This window comes from Syngnathus scovelli, chromosome 9, assembly GCF_024217435.2.
Source record: "Syngnathus scovelli strain Florida chromosome 9, RoL_Ssco_1.2, whole genome shotgun sequence".
In the NCBI taxonomy this organism is placed as follows: Eukaryota; Metazoa; Chordata; class Actinopteri; order Syngnathiformes; family Syngnathidae; genus Syngnathus; species Syngnathus scovelli.
The window spans coordinates 2,567,989-2,583,390 of NC_090855.1; the positions used below are offsets into that span (position 1 = coordinate 2,567,989).

At 44.2% G+C, this 15,402-nt stretch overlaps 1 protein-coding gene across 1 annotated transcript in view; it reads left to right on the top strand.

Moving 5' to 3' along the window:
- The window catches only part of pear1 (platelet endothelial aggregation receptor 1), a 24,330-nt gene extending 10,111 nt beyond the window's left edge, over positions 1–14,219 (top strand). The window contains exons 4-25 of the mRNA XM_049730534.2: positions 2,518–2,619; positions 2,922–3,023; positions 3,105–3,205; positions 4,446–4,538; positions 7,305–7,551; positions 7,988–8,090; positions 8,278–8,414; positions 8,512–8,724; positions 9,283–9,457; positions 9,529–9,649; positions 9,717–9,880; positions 10,119–10,221; positions 10,436–10,588; positions 10,661–10,792; positions 10,882–11,013; positions 11,094–11,210; positions 11,288–11,503; positions 11,574–11,683; positions 11,765–11,894; positions 12,270–12,332; positions 12,653–12,865; positions 13,035–14,219. Of these exons, the coding sequence (XP_049586491.1) occupies positions 2,522–2,619; positions 2,922–3,023; positions 3,105–3,205; positions 4,446–4,538; positions 7,305–7,551; positions 7,988–8,090; positions 8,278–8,414; positions 8,512–8,724; positions 9,283–9,457; positions 9,529–9,649; positions 9,717–9,880; positions 10,119–10,221; positions 10,436–10,588; positions 10,661–10,792; positions 10,882–11,013; positions 11,094–11,210; positions 11,288–11,503; positions 11,574–11,683; positions 11,765–11,894; positions 12,270–12,332; positions 12,653–12,865; positions 13,035–13,174 (3,063 nt within the window). The 5' untranslated portion in view covers positions 2,518–2,521 and the 3' untranslated portion in view covers positions 13,175–14,219. The remainder of the gene's footprint in view (positions 1–2,517; positions 2,620–2,921; positions 3,024–3,104; positions 3,206–4,445; positions 4,539–7,304; positions 7,552–7,987; positions 8,091–8,277; positions 8,415–8,511; positions 8,725–9,282; positions 9,458–9,528; positions 9,650–9,716; positions 9,881–10,118; positions 10,222–10,435; positions 10,589–10,660; positions 10,793–10,881; positions 11,014–11,093; positions 11,211–11,287; positions 11,504–11,573; positions 11,684–11,764; positions 11,895–12,269; positions 12,333–12,652; positions 12,866–13,034) is intronic.
- Positions 14,220–15,402: the final 1,183 nt, after the last annotated feature.

Below are 15,402 nucleotides of genomic sequence, written 5' to 3' on the forward strand. Positions count from 1 at the left end.
AGATTGTCTATAAAGTCAGGATGCACCAAAGCGGACCAAAATGAACAGGAAGTCGGCCATTTTGCTTAAAAGACGCCAAGGTTACTGGAGACTGTAGTTGCGCCAGGTCCCCCTCAATTATTCCTGTTTTTATTTCCATTTAATTTTTGGAGCCATGTCGCTCTGCGTCAGCTGCATCACATTGAAAAACAAAAGTCTCTTTTCACAACTGCGTGAGCTACCACTTGCTCGTCATCCTTTTTTTTTTTTTTTTACTTCACCGCTGCACATTAATTCACTGACTTGATTTACTGGTCGGTTTTGCTTTGTGTGTCGCAGCCAATATGGCCATTACAGCAAATCATTCAAATGAATTTTTTTACATCGCTCACTTGGTTTGTGTGAAGTCCGTCCTGCTCGTTTGTCCCGCTCAAGAGAATGGAACGCTTAGCTGTCATTGTTGATGGAAGCGAACATCATGGTTACAAGTGTCTTTAGGGACCAACAATAAACCAGCACATGTTTATATTTGGCTTTTGTTGTGTCCCCTGCTGTGTAAAGTATTCTTGCACAGATTCCATAATTTGTGTGTCTTTTGTGAATTGGCAAAAATATACTCATACACTAAATATTTTTTTTCCGTCCTCTTCTATGAACTCATTTGTAAACAGTGTTGTTGTGTCATAGCTTGAAATAGCAACAGTGGCGTATCTGATGTTCATTACGAAGTAGATCAACTCCATATTTTATTCCGTTTGCGGTTTGTGTCACAATAATCGTGTCCATGTCGTTTATAATATTTTAAACAGATAGTAGGAGCCAAATGAATATTTCAGGGGGCCTAATAGTGATACCTGTGGCGCTCCACTTGATGTTGCACTCTGATTTACCCAATGCGAAAGGTTGTTATGTCATACTACGATCAAAATTGAAAATAAATATTGGCTGCAGTTAGTTGCTGCATATTTACCAGATGTAAATAATGTAATGATTGACATCTCGTTTTGAAGAAAAGACCTAGAGTTCGCATTCGAAGAGCATCTGGCTTGGATTAATTCTGACTGGGTTCAATTTAAAAGGATTTTCTACCCCCAAAAAAACATTTATTATTGACTTTATTGTTTATTTGGTTACAGTTCCACTTTGCGGTTTTGGGAAATAGACTTTAAACATTCGCCAGGCTGTCATTCTGCTGCATTGGAGTATGCAGTCATGTTAGCCGTTTATGCTAACGTTTTCTTTGTTATTCTGTGTGTAAGGTGCCGATGTCATGGATCAAATTATCCGACAAAAAAGCCGCAATGGCCATGTGAAGGGTCAACAAAACGAGACACCTGAAATTCAAATCCCATGGAGCTATATGTTAAAATCAAACGGCAAGCTGTAGACAAATGAATCCCGAGTTCATCGTCAAGCTTTTGATGTCCCGTGTGAAAAAAAAAAACCCCACTTGTGCCTGTTAGCCGCTAGCTTGAAAAATGATTGGAAAAACGGTCACCGTTCGTCGCCGGCCAAGAGAAAAAATATGATTTTCCATGAATCAAGGTTGTCTCCTCCAAGAGCTCACTTTCTTCCACATGATGACAACACCACCTGGAGCTCAGCTTGTCTACCTGCAACCTCTCCCCCCCCCCCCCCCCCCCTGCACGCCACAAATTCCTCCAAAACCCCAAAACAACAAGTCCTTCAAGTTGTCTTTGTCAGCATTCAAGAATCTTCCGTGCGGTTTGGAGCTGTTCTTTAATGAAGTACAATTAAGAAGTGAAGCTAATGAAAAATAGAAACCCATCGAGTTGATGACTCCCCCCCCCCCCCCCCCCCCCCCCCCCCCCCCCACTAATAGGAGCCATATGCCTCCTCGGGTAAAAAGTCTCTTTGTTGAGTGAATTAACGCCTCGGCAAGTTTGAGATTTTGCCAACGTGTGTGTAAATCAGTGAAATGAGTGGTCGCCGATGTGTTTATTGGGCACCAACACATCAAATAGACCACATTACACGTCGTGATACGCTCTTCACAGACTTTTAAACAATGGCGGCGAATCACAATCGGAGAAGCTGCAAAAAAAAAATCAACTCCAGATGAGATTGGAATCGATAGGTGATGTGACAGTTTCACAATGTTTTTCCCCTGAAGTCTCACCGCCTCCCCTAAGTTCTTTTTTGGAGGCGAGAACGAAAAAAGGTGTGGGGGGTGGAAAAAAAAAAAATCTCCCTCTCGTTCCCTGAGAGCCTAACAGGGTCCCCGTGCCGCTCCAGCTCTCTCGGGTTGACGGCTTGTGATGAAATCCAGATGGTGTTGGAGCGAGCACCGGGACAACTAGAGCAAAAAGCGAGGAGAGCGAGGAGATGAGCTTGTGATGGATTGAGGTCAGGATGGAGTTGGGAGCGTCGTTTCCTGACCTCACCTCTCTCTTCCTCTTTGACACTTCTTCATTTGCAGGACGTTTTAATTGCGTTGTGGATTTTGGTGGACTGTCAGTCATGCATAAACTATATAACAAAATTGTTTTGTTTTTTTTTAATTGGGGGGACGTGCAGGACCATGCACGGCGTGGACTTGCTTCTTCTCCTCTGCTTCCTGCTCAGCCTGGCCTACTCGCTTAACCCGAGAGACCCCAATGTGTGCAGCCTGTGGGAGAGGTGAGGCCCGCTCTGCTACTGCCGCTGTCATAAACGTGAAAGCATAACTTTCTCATAACGCCGCGTGACATGATGGAGAGGACGGAGGAGCAAGGATCACCACTTAGAATGTTAGATCACTTTCTCGGCCTTTTTTAGCTCCTTGTTTGGTGAATTCCAAGCCGACAAGTCAAGAGACTGAAGTGAACCGATAAAAAAACGGGTGAAACGATGCTATGTTAGCTTAGCATCCTGATTTATTTTGGCTACTTCCTGTGTGTCACTTTTTGATTTCCATCGTGTGTTTCGTTTCTTCCATTTAGCTTCACCACCTCCGTCAAGGAGTCCTACTCGCATCCTTACGACCACATGACCGAAGAACCCTGCTCGGACCCTCGGAGTAACTACAGATGTCCCAGACACAGGTACCAGAAATGTTGTCAATGTAGCTCAGTGCTTTTGATCGTTAGCACAGAAGGTTGATCCCATTGTTGTTCTTCATTCAGGATCACCTACAAGACAGCTTACAGGCAAGCGGTCAAGACGGACTACCGCAAACGCTACCAGTGCTGCCCGGGCTACTACGAGAGCCGCGACAAATGCGTCCGTAAGTGAAAATGAATTTTGGTTTCATCACAAGGGAATAGAGTGGCCATTTCGCGGCGCCAGTGTGTCTACTGAAAAGCCGAACTGGCTTGCACAACTGCACCTTGATGGTAAAGTAAACATCGTTAACTAGTTTAAAGCTACTTAACAGCTGGAGCCAACTCTTCACTTTAATTTTTTTACCCTCATGCTCAGCCTTTTAAAGCAACACACATTCAAAGTCACAAATACTACAGTGTAGATTGTTAGAATAGTGACCCCTGGTGGACATAAATAATACCTGTGAGGCTCAAAAAGGTGAAAAGTGTAATATCATTTTTGTTCTTTGGAATGTTTTGACTAAAATTTCTTATTTTATTAAGAGTAAGACAGATGGAAACGGTTTCAAACTGGGAAGAAAAAGCAATATGTCTTCTTTAAATATGTTTTTAAATAGATACCGCTCATTTTTGCTACTATAGCCAGTTTTAAATAGTGGTAGACGAAACTGTTATTGGAGAGTTCAAAAGTAATTTTTAAAGAAAGCCTTCCTGACACAAGATGCTCACTTGGCTTTTCTTCTGCTCGGTCAACATAAAGCACTTTCTTCAAAATGAAAGGTTTGGGTTCCATGCGGCCGCTCGCTATTTGTACTGGCTGCAGCCGTGTCGCAAAAAGCCCCAAAACGTTCCCATCAAGGAAATTTCTCTTCAGATTTCAGTTGACTGGAAGGATTTCTCCAGATTTTCCACCGTTTGACTTCAATTAAGCAACTCGACGTGAAGAGATAATGCGAGAAAATTACCGGGTTCACACCTTTTACTTAGGCCGTGCATCCTTTTTGTACTTTTGGAGGAAGTTAATATATTTATTTAATTTTATTTTGGAGTACCTTAATATTTTTATTTTATTTTCCATCTTATTTTATTTTATTTTATCTCTTTTTTTTTTTTATTTTTCTTTCTCCTAATTGCATAATTAATAAAAAATGCCGATGTGCTTCGAGAATTCGGTGAAACAAAATAATTGAGTCTTCCTAAACGTTTGAAGGCATATTAGTCTCTTATTGTCCGTTTCTATTTGTGGCTCTGTGTGTGATTATAGTACACGTTGCCTCACGCTGAGTCCTGCGGTAGCTTTTATAAATGGACTGCAACGAGATCAAACGTGGGCAAAGAAAATAATACCTTTTAGTCACTGGAACGCAACTTGATGACATTTCCGTCTACATTGTCATTATTTGCCTTTCATCTCCTCCGCAGCTCGCTGCACCAAGGAGTGCGTTCATGGCCGCTGCCTGGCTCCGGACCGCTGTCAGTGCGAGGGAGGCTGGCGAGGCGACGACTGCTCCAGCGGTATGGAAATTTCCACAAAAAAAAAAAATCTCTACCGTTTAATCCCAAACTGCTAATGTGAGTGACAGCATGCATAAACATTCAACATTAATTAGCAGCAGCGACACAACAAGTAGCGACGTCCCTGCGTCAAGCTAAGCGGCTCGGGGCCATGACAAACACCAGGCTGGTCCCAGATGGAAACGGCATATTGAAGTCGTGAAAGAAGCTTTAGAAGTCTGTAACGCCTCATAAATATTAATCATATGAATTATTCATAAATAATTTGTTGTTTCGTGAGGGGACCTAATAGGGATCCCTGGTGCACACCGTTATAAAATAGTCTACTTATAACAACACCTCAGTAAAAAAAATTATTGGGGTGTTTCGGAATTAAGGAAAATGTTTTATTATAAATATTTTATTAATATTTATTATTAATTACTCAAACGTCAGGGGTTCGAGTAAGGATCCCTGTGTGATGCCGCTCAACAAGCCTCTATGTAAATTACGGTTTTAAGCGCACGTCCACTCTCGCTTTAGTAAAGTTCCAAAACAAGTTTGAAAATCGCTTTGCTATTTTATTTTTTTGCTCTACTCTGACATGCATGAATGAGATACTCACATATTTTGTTCAGGACGTCAGCAAAACACGGCCGAATTGTTTTTCTTTAATCAAGAGTGAAAGCAGAACTTCATATCATTGGCCTGAGTGGCGATTTTCCACCGCCTGGGTCAAAAGTACGCCACTTTATTATTGTTTTTTCCCTGTGCAGCAGAGAGAGAGAGAGAATTAGCTTTAACGGCTAGCAGTTGCTGTCTTGACAGAGGAAACGGAAAAAATGAGCCCACACTCTCATTTTCACAGTTTCTCCATCTCGCCTTTTGCTCCCTCTGTACCCTTTCCCCTTCATTCTTTTTTTTTTTTTTAAACCTTTTTTTTTTTTTTTTGCTTCCTTCCTTTCTGCTTCTTTTTCTCTTTCGGAGAACAGTCTGAATGCGGAGTTATCGAAGTGGGTGAAATTGGAGGAGAGGACTTTTTGAGGTTTGCAAGTAAGCTATGAAGAAGGATGGAAAAAGATGGGGGATGAAAAAAAAAAAATTATTGGACGGTATGGAGACCCTGCCTCGTGCGTAAAATGATACAAACTAATGTTAGGAAGCGACTAATTGTTTTCTACCTGGGGGTCATCTCTTCAAATCACATTCGCATAATTAAAATATCATCATAAATGACTTTAGCGACGTTAGCGTAACGCAGAAGCTGGTTTTGAAGAAGCTTCCAAAATGCACTCCTGTGGTTTGGATGTTTGCGCTCCAGAGAGATATTACAGGAAAATGCGTATCAGAATCGCTACGTCGGTGGAAAAATGATGAATCTTGTGTGAAATATTAATCGTGGGATTTTTGTTTTTCCATTTTGGGGTTTTAAGAATCAATATAGTCTTTGAAGCTTTCTGACGTCATCAAAACCAGAAAAAAAAATGAATCATCAGCATAAATGCTTTGCAGATGGATGGATTATCTTCTTCCCTCTTGTTTTTTGGTTGTTTTTATCTTGTTTTGACGATTTTTACGATCTCGTGGACGTGTTAATTCATTTCATTGGTGTACTTAAGAATCACTGCACAAGTACCACTTCTACTTTTCTTTTTTTTATTCTCGTGAGTCACCTCAGTAAATCTGCATGCTTGTGTAAACACAATGGTCTCCACCAGCTGAGTTTCTCATTACTCAACATGACAGAGTTGAGCCAAGCCCCCCCCCTCCACCCCCTTCTTCTGCCGATCCATTCAGACGAGAAGAAGCAATAACGTTGGCCGCATAAACACTGGCAGGGCAGCTCGCTTCGAGCCAAATTTGGATCGAGTAGAAACTATTTTAGGAGCTCGTAGCTGCCCTATAGCAACAACAACAAAAAAATGTAAGGAGTGACCCAAGCCTCAATTCAGATTACGGAGTGATTTAAAAATAACATCCACAGAGGTCAACATGAAATCGTGTTATGTGACTGACGCCCATCCGTCAGTGACATCATCGGACGCTCTGGGAAATTCAAACCCTGTGTGAAAGTCCACTTCTGGATAAAACAAAGACCATCTTTTGTGAGCTCCATGCAAATCTCCCCTCGATAATTTGAATCTCTGGGGTGGTAAAACGACACCCCAGTGTTTGGATGACAGGAGTTGAGGGTGGGGCTTGCAAAACCACAATTGGTGCAAGAGTGTTCTGTTCTTCATTTATATGCGGCTAAACACACTCAATGTTTTTTGACAGTCTTTAAATCTTTTTTTTTGATGATGTCATCATCCAATGTTACCACACAACGCTAAACGCATTTACCGTAAGGTGACTGTTGTTATGAATGGTTGGAAATGTATTAAGTGCCAGAGTTGAGGGAGGTCTTTAAAAATAACTTTTTCCCTACGTCCTGCAAACGCCTAATGTTGGACTGTATGTCGAGTTTTACCGGAAAAATGCTCAAATGTTCCTCAAACTGTTTCCACCAAAAATAGTGAGCGGCATTTCTTGATAAAATAAAGAATTCTCATTTAGGGACACCCAAAGTATTTAGGTCCAACCCTTGATGGATGGGGTGTTACAAAAAAGCAGATGGCCTAGTTGCTATCCTTGTGGGACACCATAAGAATGTGAACGTGATGAGTCAAATCCAAACAAGTAAATAAAAGACTCATTTGTATGAAATATTATACGACCCAAGCGAAACGATAAACAACGACTTGACGATATTACAAGATGCCAGGCAAACTGTTTTTCTCCCCTCAGCCTGCGAAGACAAACGTTGGGGTCCGGGCTGCGGACAGCAATGCAACTGCAAGAACGGCGCCCTGTGCGACCCGGTCAAAGGAATGTGTCAGTGCCCGCCGGGTTTCGTCGGACGCCAATGCGAGGAGGCGTGTCCCGATGGAACTTTTGGAAAGGACTGCCAGCAGAAATGCAAGTGTGGGACTGGAGGATCCTGCAATAAAGCCAGCGGGGAGTGCACGTGTCGGGATGGCTTCACTGGCACTTTGTAAGTATTTCAGGAAACAGATTCTTAACCGTGACCTGGCTGAATAGGAAAGTAGTAATTGGTGTCAATGAAGCATTTTGATTGTATGTCAACTTTAGCTTGGGTTGTTAGCGGAGAGTCTTGTGCATTTCTGATACATTTTATACTAAGCTTTTTTATATTTTATTATTTTATTTTTATTATATTATCATTATTTTATATATTTATATTTTAGACTTTTATTTTTAAAGGATATATTGTAAGATGAGTTTAAAATATGAATGTGTTCTAAATTATTCAAGGACATCATTTGTGGTGTATTTATAATTTAAACTATTAATATAGACATTTCAGACAAGTGTCCCTCACTTATGTTTTTTTGCTTATGTGAGACTCGCTGAAGGTTCAGAGACACACCTGCATAATGCTGACAGAAATTATTGGATGCAATTTTTAGTTGCGAGAAGCCATGCTCCAGAAAATGTCCGGCTCGATGTCCGTGTCAAAATGGCGGCATCTGTCGGGGTAAAGGGATCTGTGCCTGCCCTCCTGGATGGATGGTGAGTAAAACTGCACACATTCTGTACATACATTGAAACAAAAAATAAAATAAATGTAACCTTTTTATTTTGGCTCTCAAGAACTGAATTCAAAAGTGAGTGAGAAAAGATCAAATTGTTAGCGAGCCCTTCTCCTTTACCATGATAATTCATCCACCTCACAGGCCTGCCTTTGTCTGCCTTATAGGGTTCTGTTTGCACGGAGCGCTGTCCCGAGGGACGCTACGGACCCAACTGCGCCGAAGAATGCATATGCCACAATCGCGGCAAATGCGACCCCGAGACGGGACAGTGCAAGTGTGCCGAAGGCTACACCGGGAACAGGTGCGTACTTGTTAAGAGCCCAGATTAAGTTACCTTGTTGGAAATCACAGAGCTGAATAAATAAGAAATTGTATTTTAAAAAATGTGTTTTGCTCAGATGCAACGAGGAATGCGCGGTGGGCTCTTACGGTCAGGACTGCGAAGGAGCGTGCGACTGCGCAAACGGCGCTCGCTGCTACAACATCGACGGTGGCTGCCTGTGCGAACCGGGCTTCAGCGGGCCCAGCTGCAAGGACAGAATGTGCCCGCACGGAAAATACGGCATGCACTGCGAACGCTCGTGTCTCTGCCAGGACAAAAACACGCTCAGGTGAGTTGAGGAATAAAGTTGAGTTGAATTGAGTTGACGCAAATCACACAAGTCGACAAATCTGGTTCGGATAAAACCGCTTCTATGCTGGTGTTCGTGCGAAAGTCAGTAGAGGCCACGACACTGTTTGGGAGTTTGCAGGGAAATAGCGCCCCCTGGCAACCCCCAAAAATTGGAGCTTAGCTGTGCCGTTATGTCAGTGTCTACACTTTTTTCAACTTCTGGGTTTGATTTAAATGTAATTCTAATTATAATCAGGAAAGCAAAAATTGACTAATTATTTTTTAAATGAATATATTAAACATTTTGATTTTAAATGAAATTACATTAAATTAAAGTAAATTAAATTGTAATAAATGAAATGTTGTAAATCAAATTTAGATTAAATAAATGCAATTTTTAATCCTAAAAACAAGTGTTTGGTATTTCTAATTCTGTTTACAAAATAAAAATTCTGCAATTATATTCACAAGTTTTTTTAAAGCCCAACAAGAACAAGAAAATATTGTATGTCTAAAAGAACTCATGTAAAATGACACAATTGTGTCTACCTGACAGCTGCCACCCGATGAAAGGCGAGTGCACGTGCCAGGCGGGTTGGGCCGGGCTGCACTGCAACGAAACCTGCGCCCACGGTTTCTACGGCGACGGATGCCTCGAGCCCTGCTTGTGCGTTAATGGCGGCGTGTGCCACGGTGCCACCGGACTATGCCAGTGTGGCCCGGGATTCACGGTCAGCCATCATCCGTTTTTCTGTAGCGATGTGCTATGATGTAATTTGGATTTCTTTTTCCCCCCCCACAGGGTGTTCACTGTGAGAGTCCATGCAAAAGCGGCACCTACGGCAAGAACTGCTCTCTGGAATGTTCCTGCAAGAACTTTGTGGACTGCTCGCCCATCGACGGTGCTTGTTTCTGCAAAGAAGGTGAAGGTTCTTCACACACGTAGCTGATGAATCCCCTGCCGTCAATCTCATGGTTTAATGTCTTCAGGCTGGCGAGGAACCGATTGCTCCGTCCCGTGCTCGGAGGGAACCTGGGGCCGCGGATGCAACGGCACCTGTCAGTGCGCTAACGGAGCAAAGTGTAACCCTGTGGACGGATCCTGCACTTGCACGGCAGGCTGGCAGGGGGCGCACTGCGACCAGTCGTGCCCGGTGAGCTTTTTGCCACACTGACCATTGATGAACTCTGCCTAGCAACAAGTGACCACATAGCGTCATGGCCAAGTCACGCTTCTCCACTGATGTATATTCTTACTGTACAAAATGTTACTACAATTTCCTTGGAAGGCTTTTCGTTGCCATGGTGACACCATTGAAGCATTTTGTCTGGCGCTGGTCCAATTAAGAGCCTGCAGAGGCTGTCCTGACTAGCTTTGGTTCCTACTCGCAGATGGGCTCGTTTGGGCCGGGCTGCCTGAAGAGATGCGACTGCGTCAATGCTGACGGTTGCCAGGCAACCACAGGGGAGTGCCACTGTCTGCCAGGCTGGTGGGGTCAGTGCCCTTTTTTTTTTTTTTTCAATCAATACAGTATCATTAATAAACACATTTATGAGCTAGTGTAGCTCTCTTTTGAGATGTATTAATGAAAGAATATATTTAATATTTTTGGTTATACTTTGCAGTGGTGTATAACTGTATTGCAGTTTTTAATTATTATTAAATGCAATACAATAATGATAACTGACTTGCCCCTTGTCTTTGTTAGGGCCACGTTGCAGTGAACCGTGCTCCGAAGGCCTGTGGGGGCGCCATTGCAACCAGACCTGCTTCAAGCACTGCCCCAACAGCGAGACGTGCCTGCGGGAAACGGGAGCGTGCGTGTGCCGCCCGGGCTTCTGGGGCGTCACCTGTCAGAACAGTGAGTGTCGCCGAGTGACTCTCGATGGCGACGGCAGTCCCCGGCTGACTCGTCTCCCTCCGCCTTCCTCAGAATGCAGATCGGGGACGTACGGTGAGCAGTGCGACCAGTCCTGCCCGTCTTGTGGCCAGTCGTACCGCTGCCACCATGTGACCGGGGAGTGCGACTGCCTTCCGGGTTACACCGGAGATGATTGCCATCAAGGTGCATTTTTTTAGAAATGAATGGTGACCTCCAAGGTCAAGGTTCATCAAATGTGTGTTCACGTTGTGTTTTGCGTGCATTCGCTGCAGTTTGTCCATCTGGCTACTACGGCAAGGGTTGTTCTGAAGTTTGCGTCAGCTGCGCCAACAACGCCACGTGCAACCACCGCGACGGCCAATGTCAATGTCTTCCCGGCTGGACCGCCACAGACTGTTCCATACGTCAGCACCAATTTATTATTTTCATATTGATCCTTTACATCTTTTATTGTTTATTAAAAATATATATTTTGGGTTTCCAGCTTGCAGCGCGGGACGTTTTGGATCTTTTTGCTCCCAAACTTGCTCCTGTCCCACCAACGTCCTGTGCGACCGCGTCACGGGAGAATGTCTGTGCGACAACGCTGATTGTCAACAAGGTACGCACGATTTTTAAATTGAAGAAGGATTTGAGAATCCCCGCGGAAGTCTCACTTGATCCACTATTTGCTTTCAGAAACGTCTGAGCCCGGCAGCGTGATGGTCCCGCTGCCCCCAGGCGAGAAGGAATCATGGGCGGCTATCAGCGGCGTGGTGGCGCTGGTCATCTTGGTGGTTCTGCTGCTGGTTCTCCTGCTGCTCTACCGACGCCAGCAGAAGCTCAAGCACAACAACACGCCCACCGTCTCCTTCTCCACCAGTCGCACCGTCAACTCCGAGTACGCCGTTCCAGGTAAGTCGTGGCGATTTTTTTTTGCGTTTTAAGTTTTAGATCACTCCTGATTTGTATTGTTTGTGTGTAGATATGGCTCCCAACTACCAGCACTACTACTCCAACCCCAGCTACCACACCCTTCAGGACAACCGTCCACCGCTGCCTCACCTTCCTAACAACCACGACCGCACCATCAAGGTGACCGTCACCTTACACTTTGCTCCTTCGAAGTCACCCTTTGCCCCCTTTTCTGACCCCCCCCTTTTTTTTTTTTTGTAGAACACAAACAAGCAGTTGTTCTGCAGCATGAAGAACACGGAACGGGAGAGGCGCGGGCTTTTTGGCGTGGAGAGCAACGCGACGCTGCCAGCCGACTGGAAACATCACGAAGGTCGCAATAAGGAGCCAGGTCAGATCAGATTTCACCATGACCTCAAAGAATGGAAAAAAAATCTGAAAATTTGGCCTGGCCAGTCCCTTAGCCAGCTTTACAGTAAAAGTCTAGTGAGGTACAGATGTAACTTCCACCGCTGCCTACCTTCAGTTAGGTTTTCAAAGTCAGCAGAAGAGAAGAAGTTTGATTTATTTTTGTGGTCTGTTGGATGTGAATCAATCGTCTTGTTATTGTATTGCCAAGTCTTCTTTTATTGGCCATAAAACAACTTTGACAGTATTTCCTCTAGGCAGAGTCAAAAAGACTTGTTCAACATGGACGTATAAAAACAATAAAATAGCATTTTATAAGATCTCTTTCCCGAATAAAAGGAATTGTTGGTGTTCACAGGGGCGTTTGGGATTGATCGGAGTTACAGCTACAGCGCCAGCCTTGGAAAATATTTCAACAAAGGTTGGTCTAATGTTCTCACTGCAGTTAGCACTAACGACTCACTTACACACTCTAGAGGTGAAAGGTAGTACTGCAAGACTTAAAAACCACCCCAGTTCCCCCCCAAATTCTTTTTTATTTTGTGGGAAAAAAACAAGAATTGAAAACGAATAAATGCTTTATCCAGAGAAGAACAATAAAAATTCTTTTAACACATTACAATCATAGAAGTTGATATTTTTAAATCCACATTAATATAAAAAAATTAGGCTTCAATTTGTGTTTTTGTGGTGATCTCCTTGTTGCTGAATCCTGCAATGAATTGTTAATTGTTGGTCCAGAACTCACAGAGGTGGCAGGGATGGCGAGCAGCAGTTCCCTGAATAGCGAGAACGTTTATGCCACCATCAAGGATCTTCCAGGACCCCCCTTCTGCCCCCCTGAAAGCAGCTATATGGAGATGAAGGCGGCTGTCCCCCGAGGGCGAGCGTACACCCAGAGCGGACCCCCGCCTCCTCCGCCCCCACCCTTCAGCACCGCCTCTCTACGACGACGTAAGCGACAACCACGGCAAATGATATAGCAGAAGTCTACACACCCCCAGTTCAAATGGAATTTATGATATGTAATGATGGAAATTATGAAGACTTGCCTACTCGAACATCTGAACTTGAAATGGTGGCAGGTGTGTGTGCTGACTGCCGTTGGTTTTGTTTTCTGCAGAACGTCAGCATTCAGTTGGCCATGCCCCCCTGGAGGACCCGCTGGGCCACTACGACCTCCCGGTCAACAGCCACATCCCAAGCCACTATGACCTGCCGCCCCTCCGCCGGCCCCCTTCGCCTGAGAGAACGCCGCGCTGACCCCCCGTCGTTGATGGAAACGCAAGCGAGGCTCCCGAAGCGCCCTCCGAGACGGCGTACGATCCCCCCGCCACCCGGGGGAGGACGCTGGTTTTTCACGACTGGTGAAGAGACGCCATGTTCATGTGGGCCGCCGCCTGAGGAGAGGGACTCAGGACGGGATAATGACTTGAAAAGGACGTCAACTTTGGCTGGTTTCCTAAAGTTATTCGCGATGTAATGATGCACTTTAGCAATTTTTTTTTAATTTGCTCGCTAATTAACGTGGTTTTTCCACAAGCTGCACGTCAATGAAAACAAAAAATGCCTTGTTTTAGACAGTAAGAGTTTAGTATTCTGGAAGCATCTTTTTTCTTCAGCTTTTAAGTGCGAGTTTTCCTCTTCCCAGTAGTGTTGGCTCGTGAGTGAATGACTTTTTTCAGTTAACGAGTGAACGAATCATTCGGGGTTTTTTTTCAGTTCATATGACTTCAACCAGTAGGTGTCAGTAGTGCGCATTGAAGCTGGTGCCACCTCGCCGTAAAGCAAAACAAAGAAGAAAATGACGTCACTTCCCGGTCACAAACGAGTCATGAGTTGCATTTCACGTTTACCAACAGAACGGGTCAATGAGTGAGTGATTTGCATATCCAGTTCATCGCGAGAACAGATCAGTGAGGGAACGAGTTAATGGGTGAACTGCCTTCCCGTGCATCATCGGATCAGTCAGTGAACGTGTTGCGTCTCCTGGCGTGAACTATGTAAGCCAGAATGTAGATTTACGATTTGCCAAGGAAAGAAAGAACCACCACTTCTTTTATGCACGTTTTCTCCAAGCTAACGGCTACCTTTATTGCATAAAGGGATGCGCCGTTTGTTATGTGTAACAACGGGGAGATTATGCTTCTCATTGGATAATCTTGATTTTATAACACTTAAAATAATGTGTATGCATATATGCGCCGAAATATTGTTATCCAATATATCTACTGCAATTTCACATTAGATTGCTGGTTTGAAATTTACCTTTATTGTTTTAAAAAACATTAAAACCTGTTAAAACTTGTCTGGTGTTTTACTTTTTTTATATTTTGGGGCATAAGGGCGTGTCCAAGTGACGTCACAGATCAACCAGCCAATCAGAAAGTGGGGATTTCCAAGGGGGCGCGTTCCAATATGTGACCCTAATTAAACACACCTGCGTGAAAAGTTTTAGCCACTTTCACGTTCAAAAGGAGCTAAAAGTTTTCACGCACCTGCACTTAACGAGGGAATCACCCGGACACTCCATTAGGTACACCGCCATTTTCAAGTGTACCTAATAACAGGCCACATTATTAGGGAAATATCATGGTCAAAGGTCACAGGTCTCAAGCTCTAGTCCTCGGGCCGCGTTCCAACATGTTTTCCAAGTGACCCTCGTTAAGTGCAGGTGCGTGAAAACTTTTAGCCACTTTCACGGTCAAAAGGAGCTAAAAGTTTTCACGCACCTGCACTTAACGAGGGAATCACTCGGACACTCCATTAGGTACACCGCCATTTTCAAGTGTACCTAATAACAGGCCACTTTATTAGGGAAATATCATGGTCAAAGGTCACAGGTCTCAAGCTCTAGTCCTCGGGCCGCGTTCCATGTTTTCCAAGTGACCCTCGTTAAGTGCAGGTGCGTGAAAACTTTTAGCCACTTTCACGTCCAAAAGAAGCTAAAAGTTTTCACGCACCTGCACTTAACGAGGGAATCACTCGGACACTTCATTAGGTACACCGCCATTTTCAAGTGTACCTAATAACAGGCCACTTTATTAGGGAAATATCATGGTCAAAGGCCACAGGTCTCAAGCTCTAGTCCTCGGGCCGCGTTCCAACATGTTTTCCAACTGACCCTCGTTAAGTGCAGGTGCGTGAAAACTTTTAGCCACTTTCACGTCCAAAAGAAGCTAAAAGTTTTCACGCACCTGCACTTAACGAGGGAACCACTCGGACACTCCATTAGGTACACCGCCATTTTCAAGTGTACCTAATAACTGGCCACTTTATTAGGGAAATATCATGGTCAAAGGTCACAGGTCTCAAGCTGTAGTCCTCGGGCCGCGTTCCAACATGTTTTCCAAGTGACCCTCGTTAAGTGCAGGTGCGTGAAAACTTTTAGCCACTTTCACGTCCAAAAGAAGCTAAAAGTTTTCACGCACCTGCACTTAACGAGGGAACCACTCGGACACTCCATTAGGTACACCGCCATTTTCAAGTGT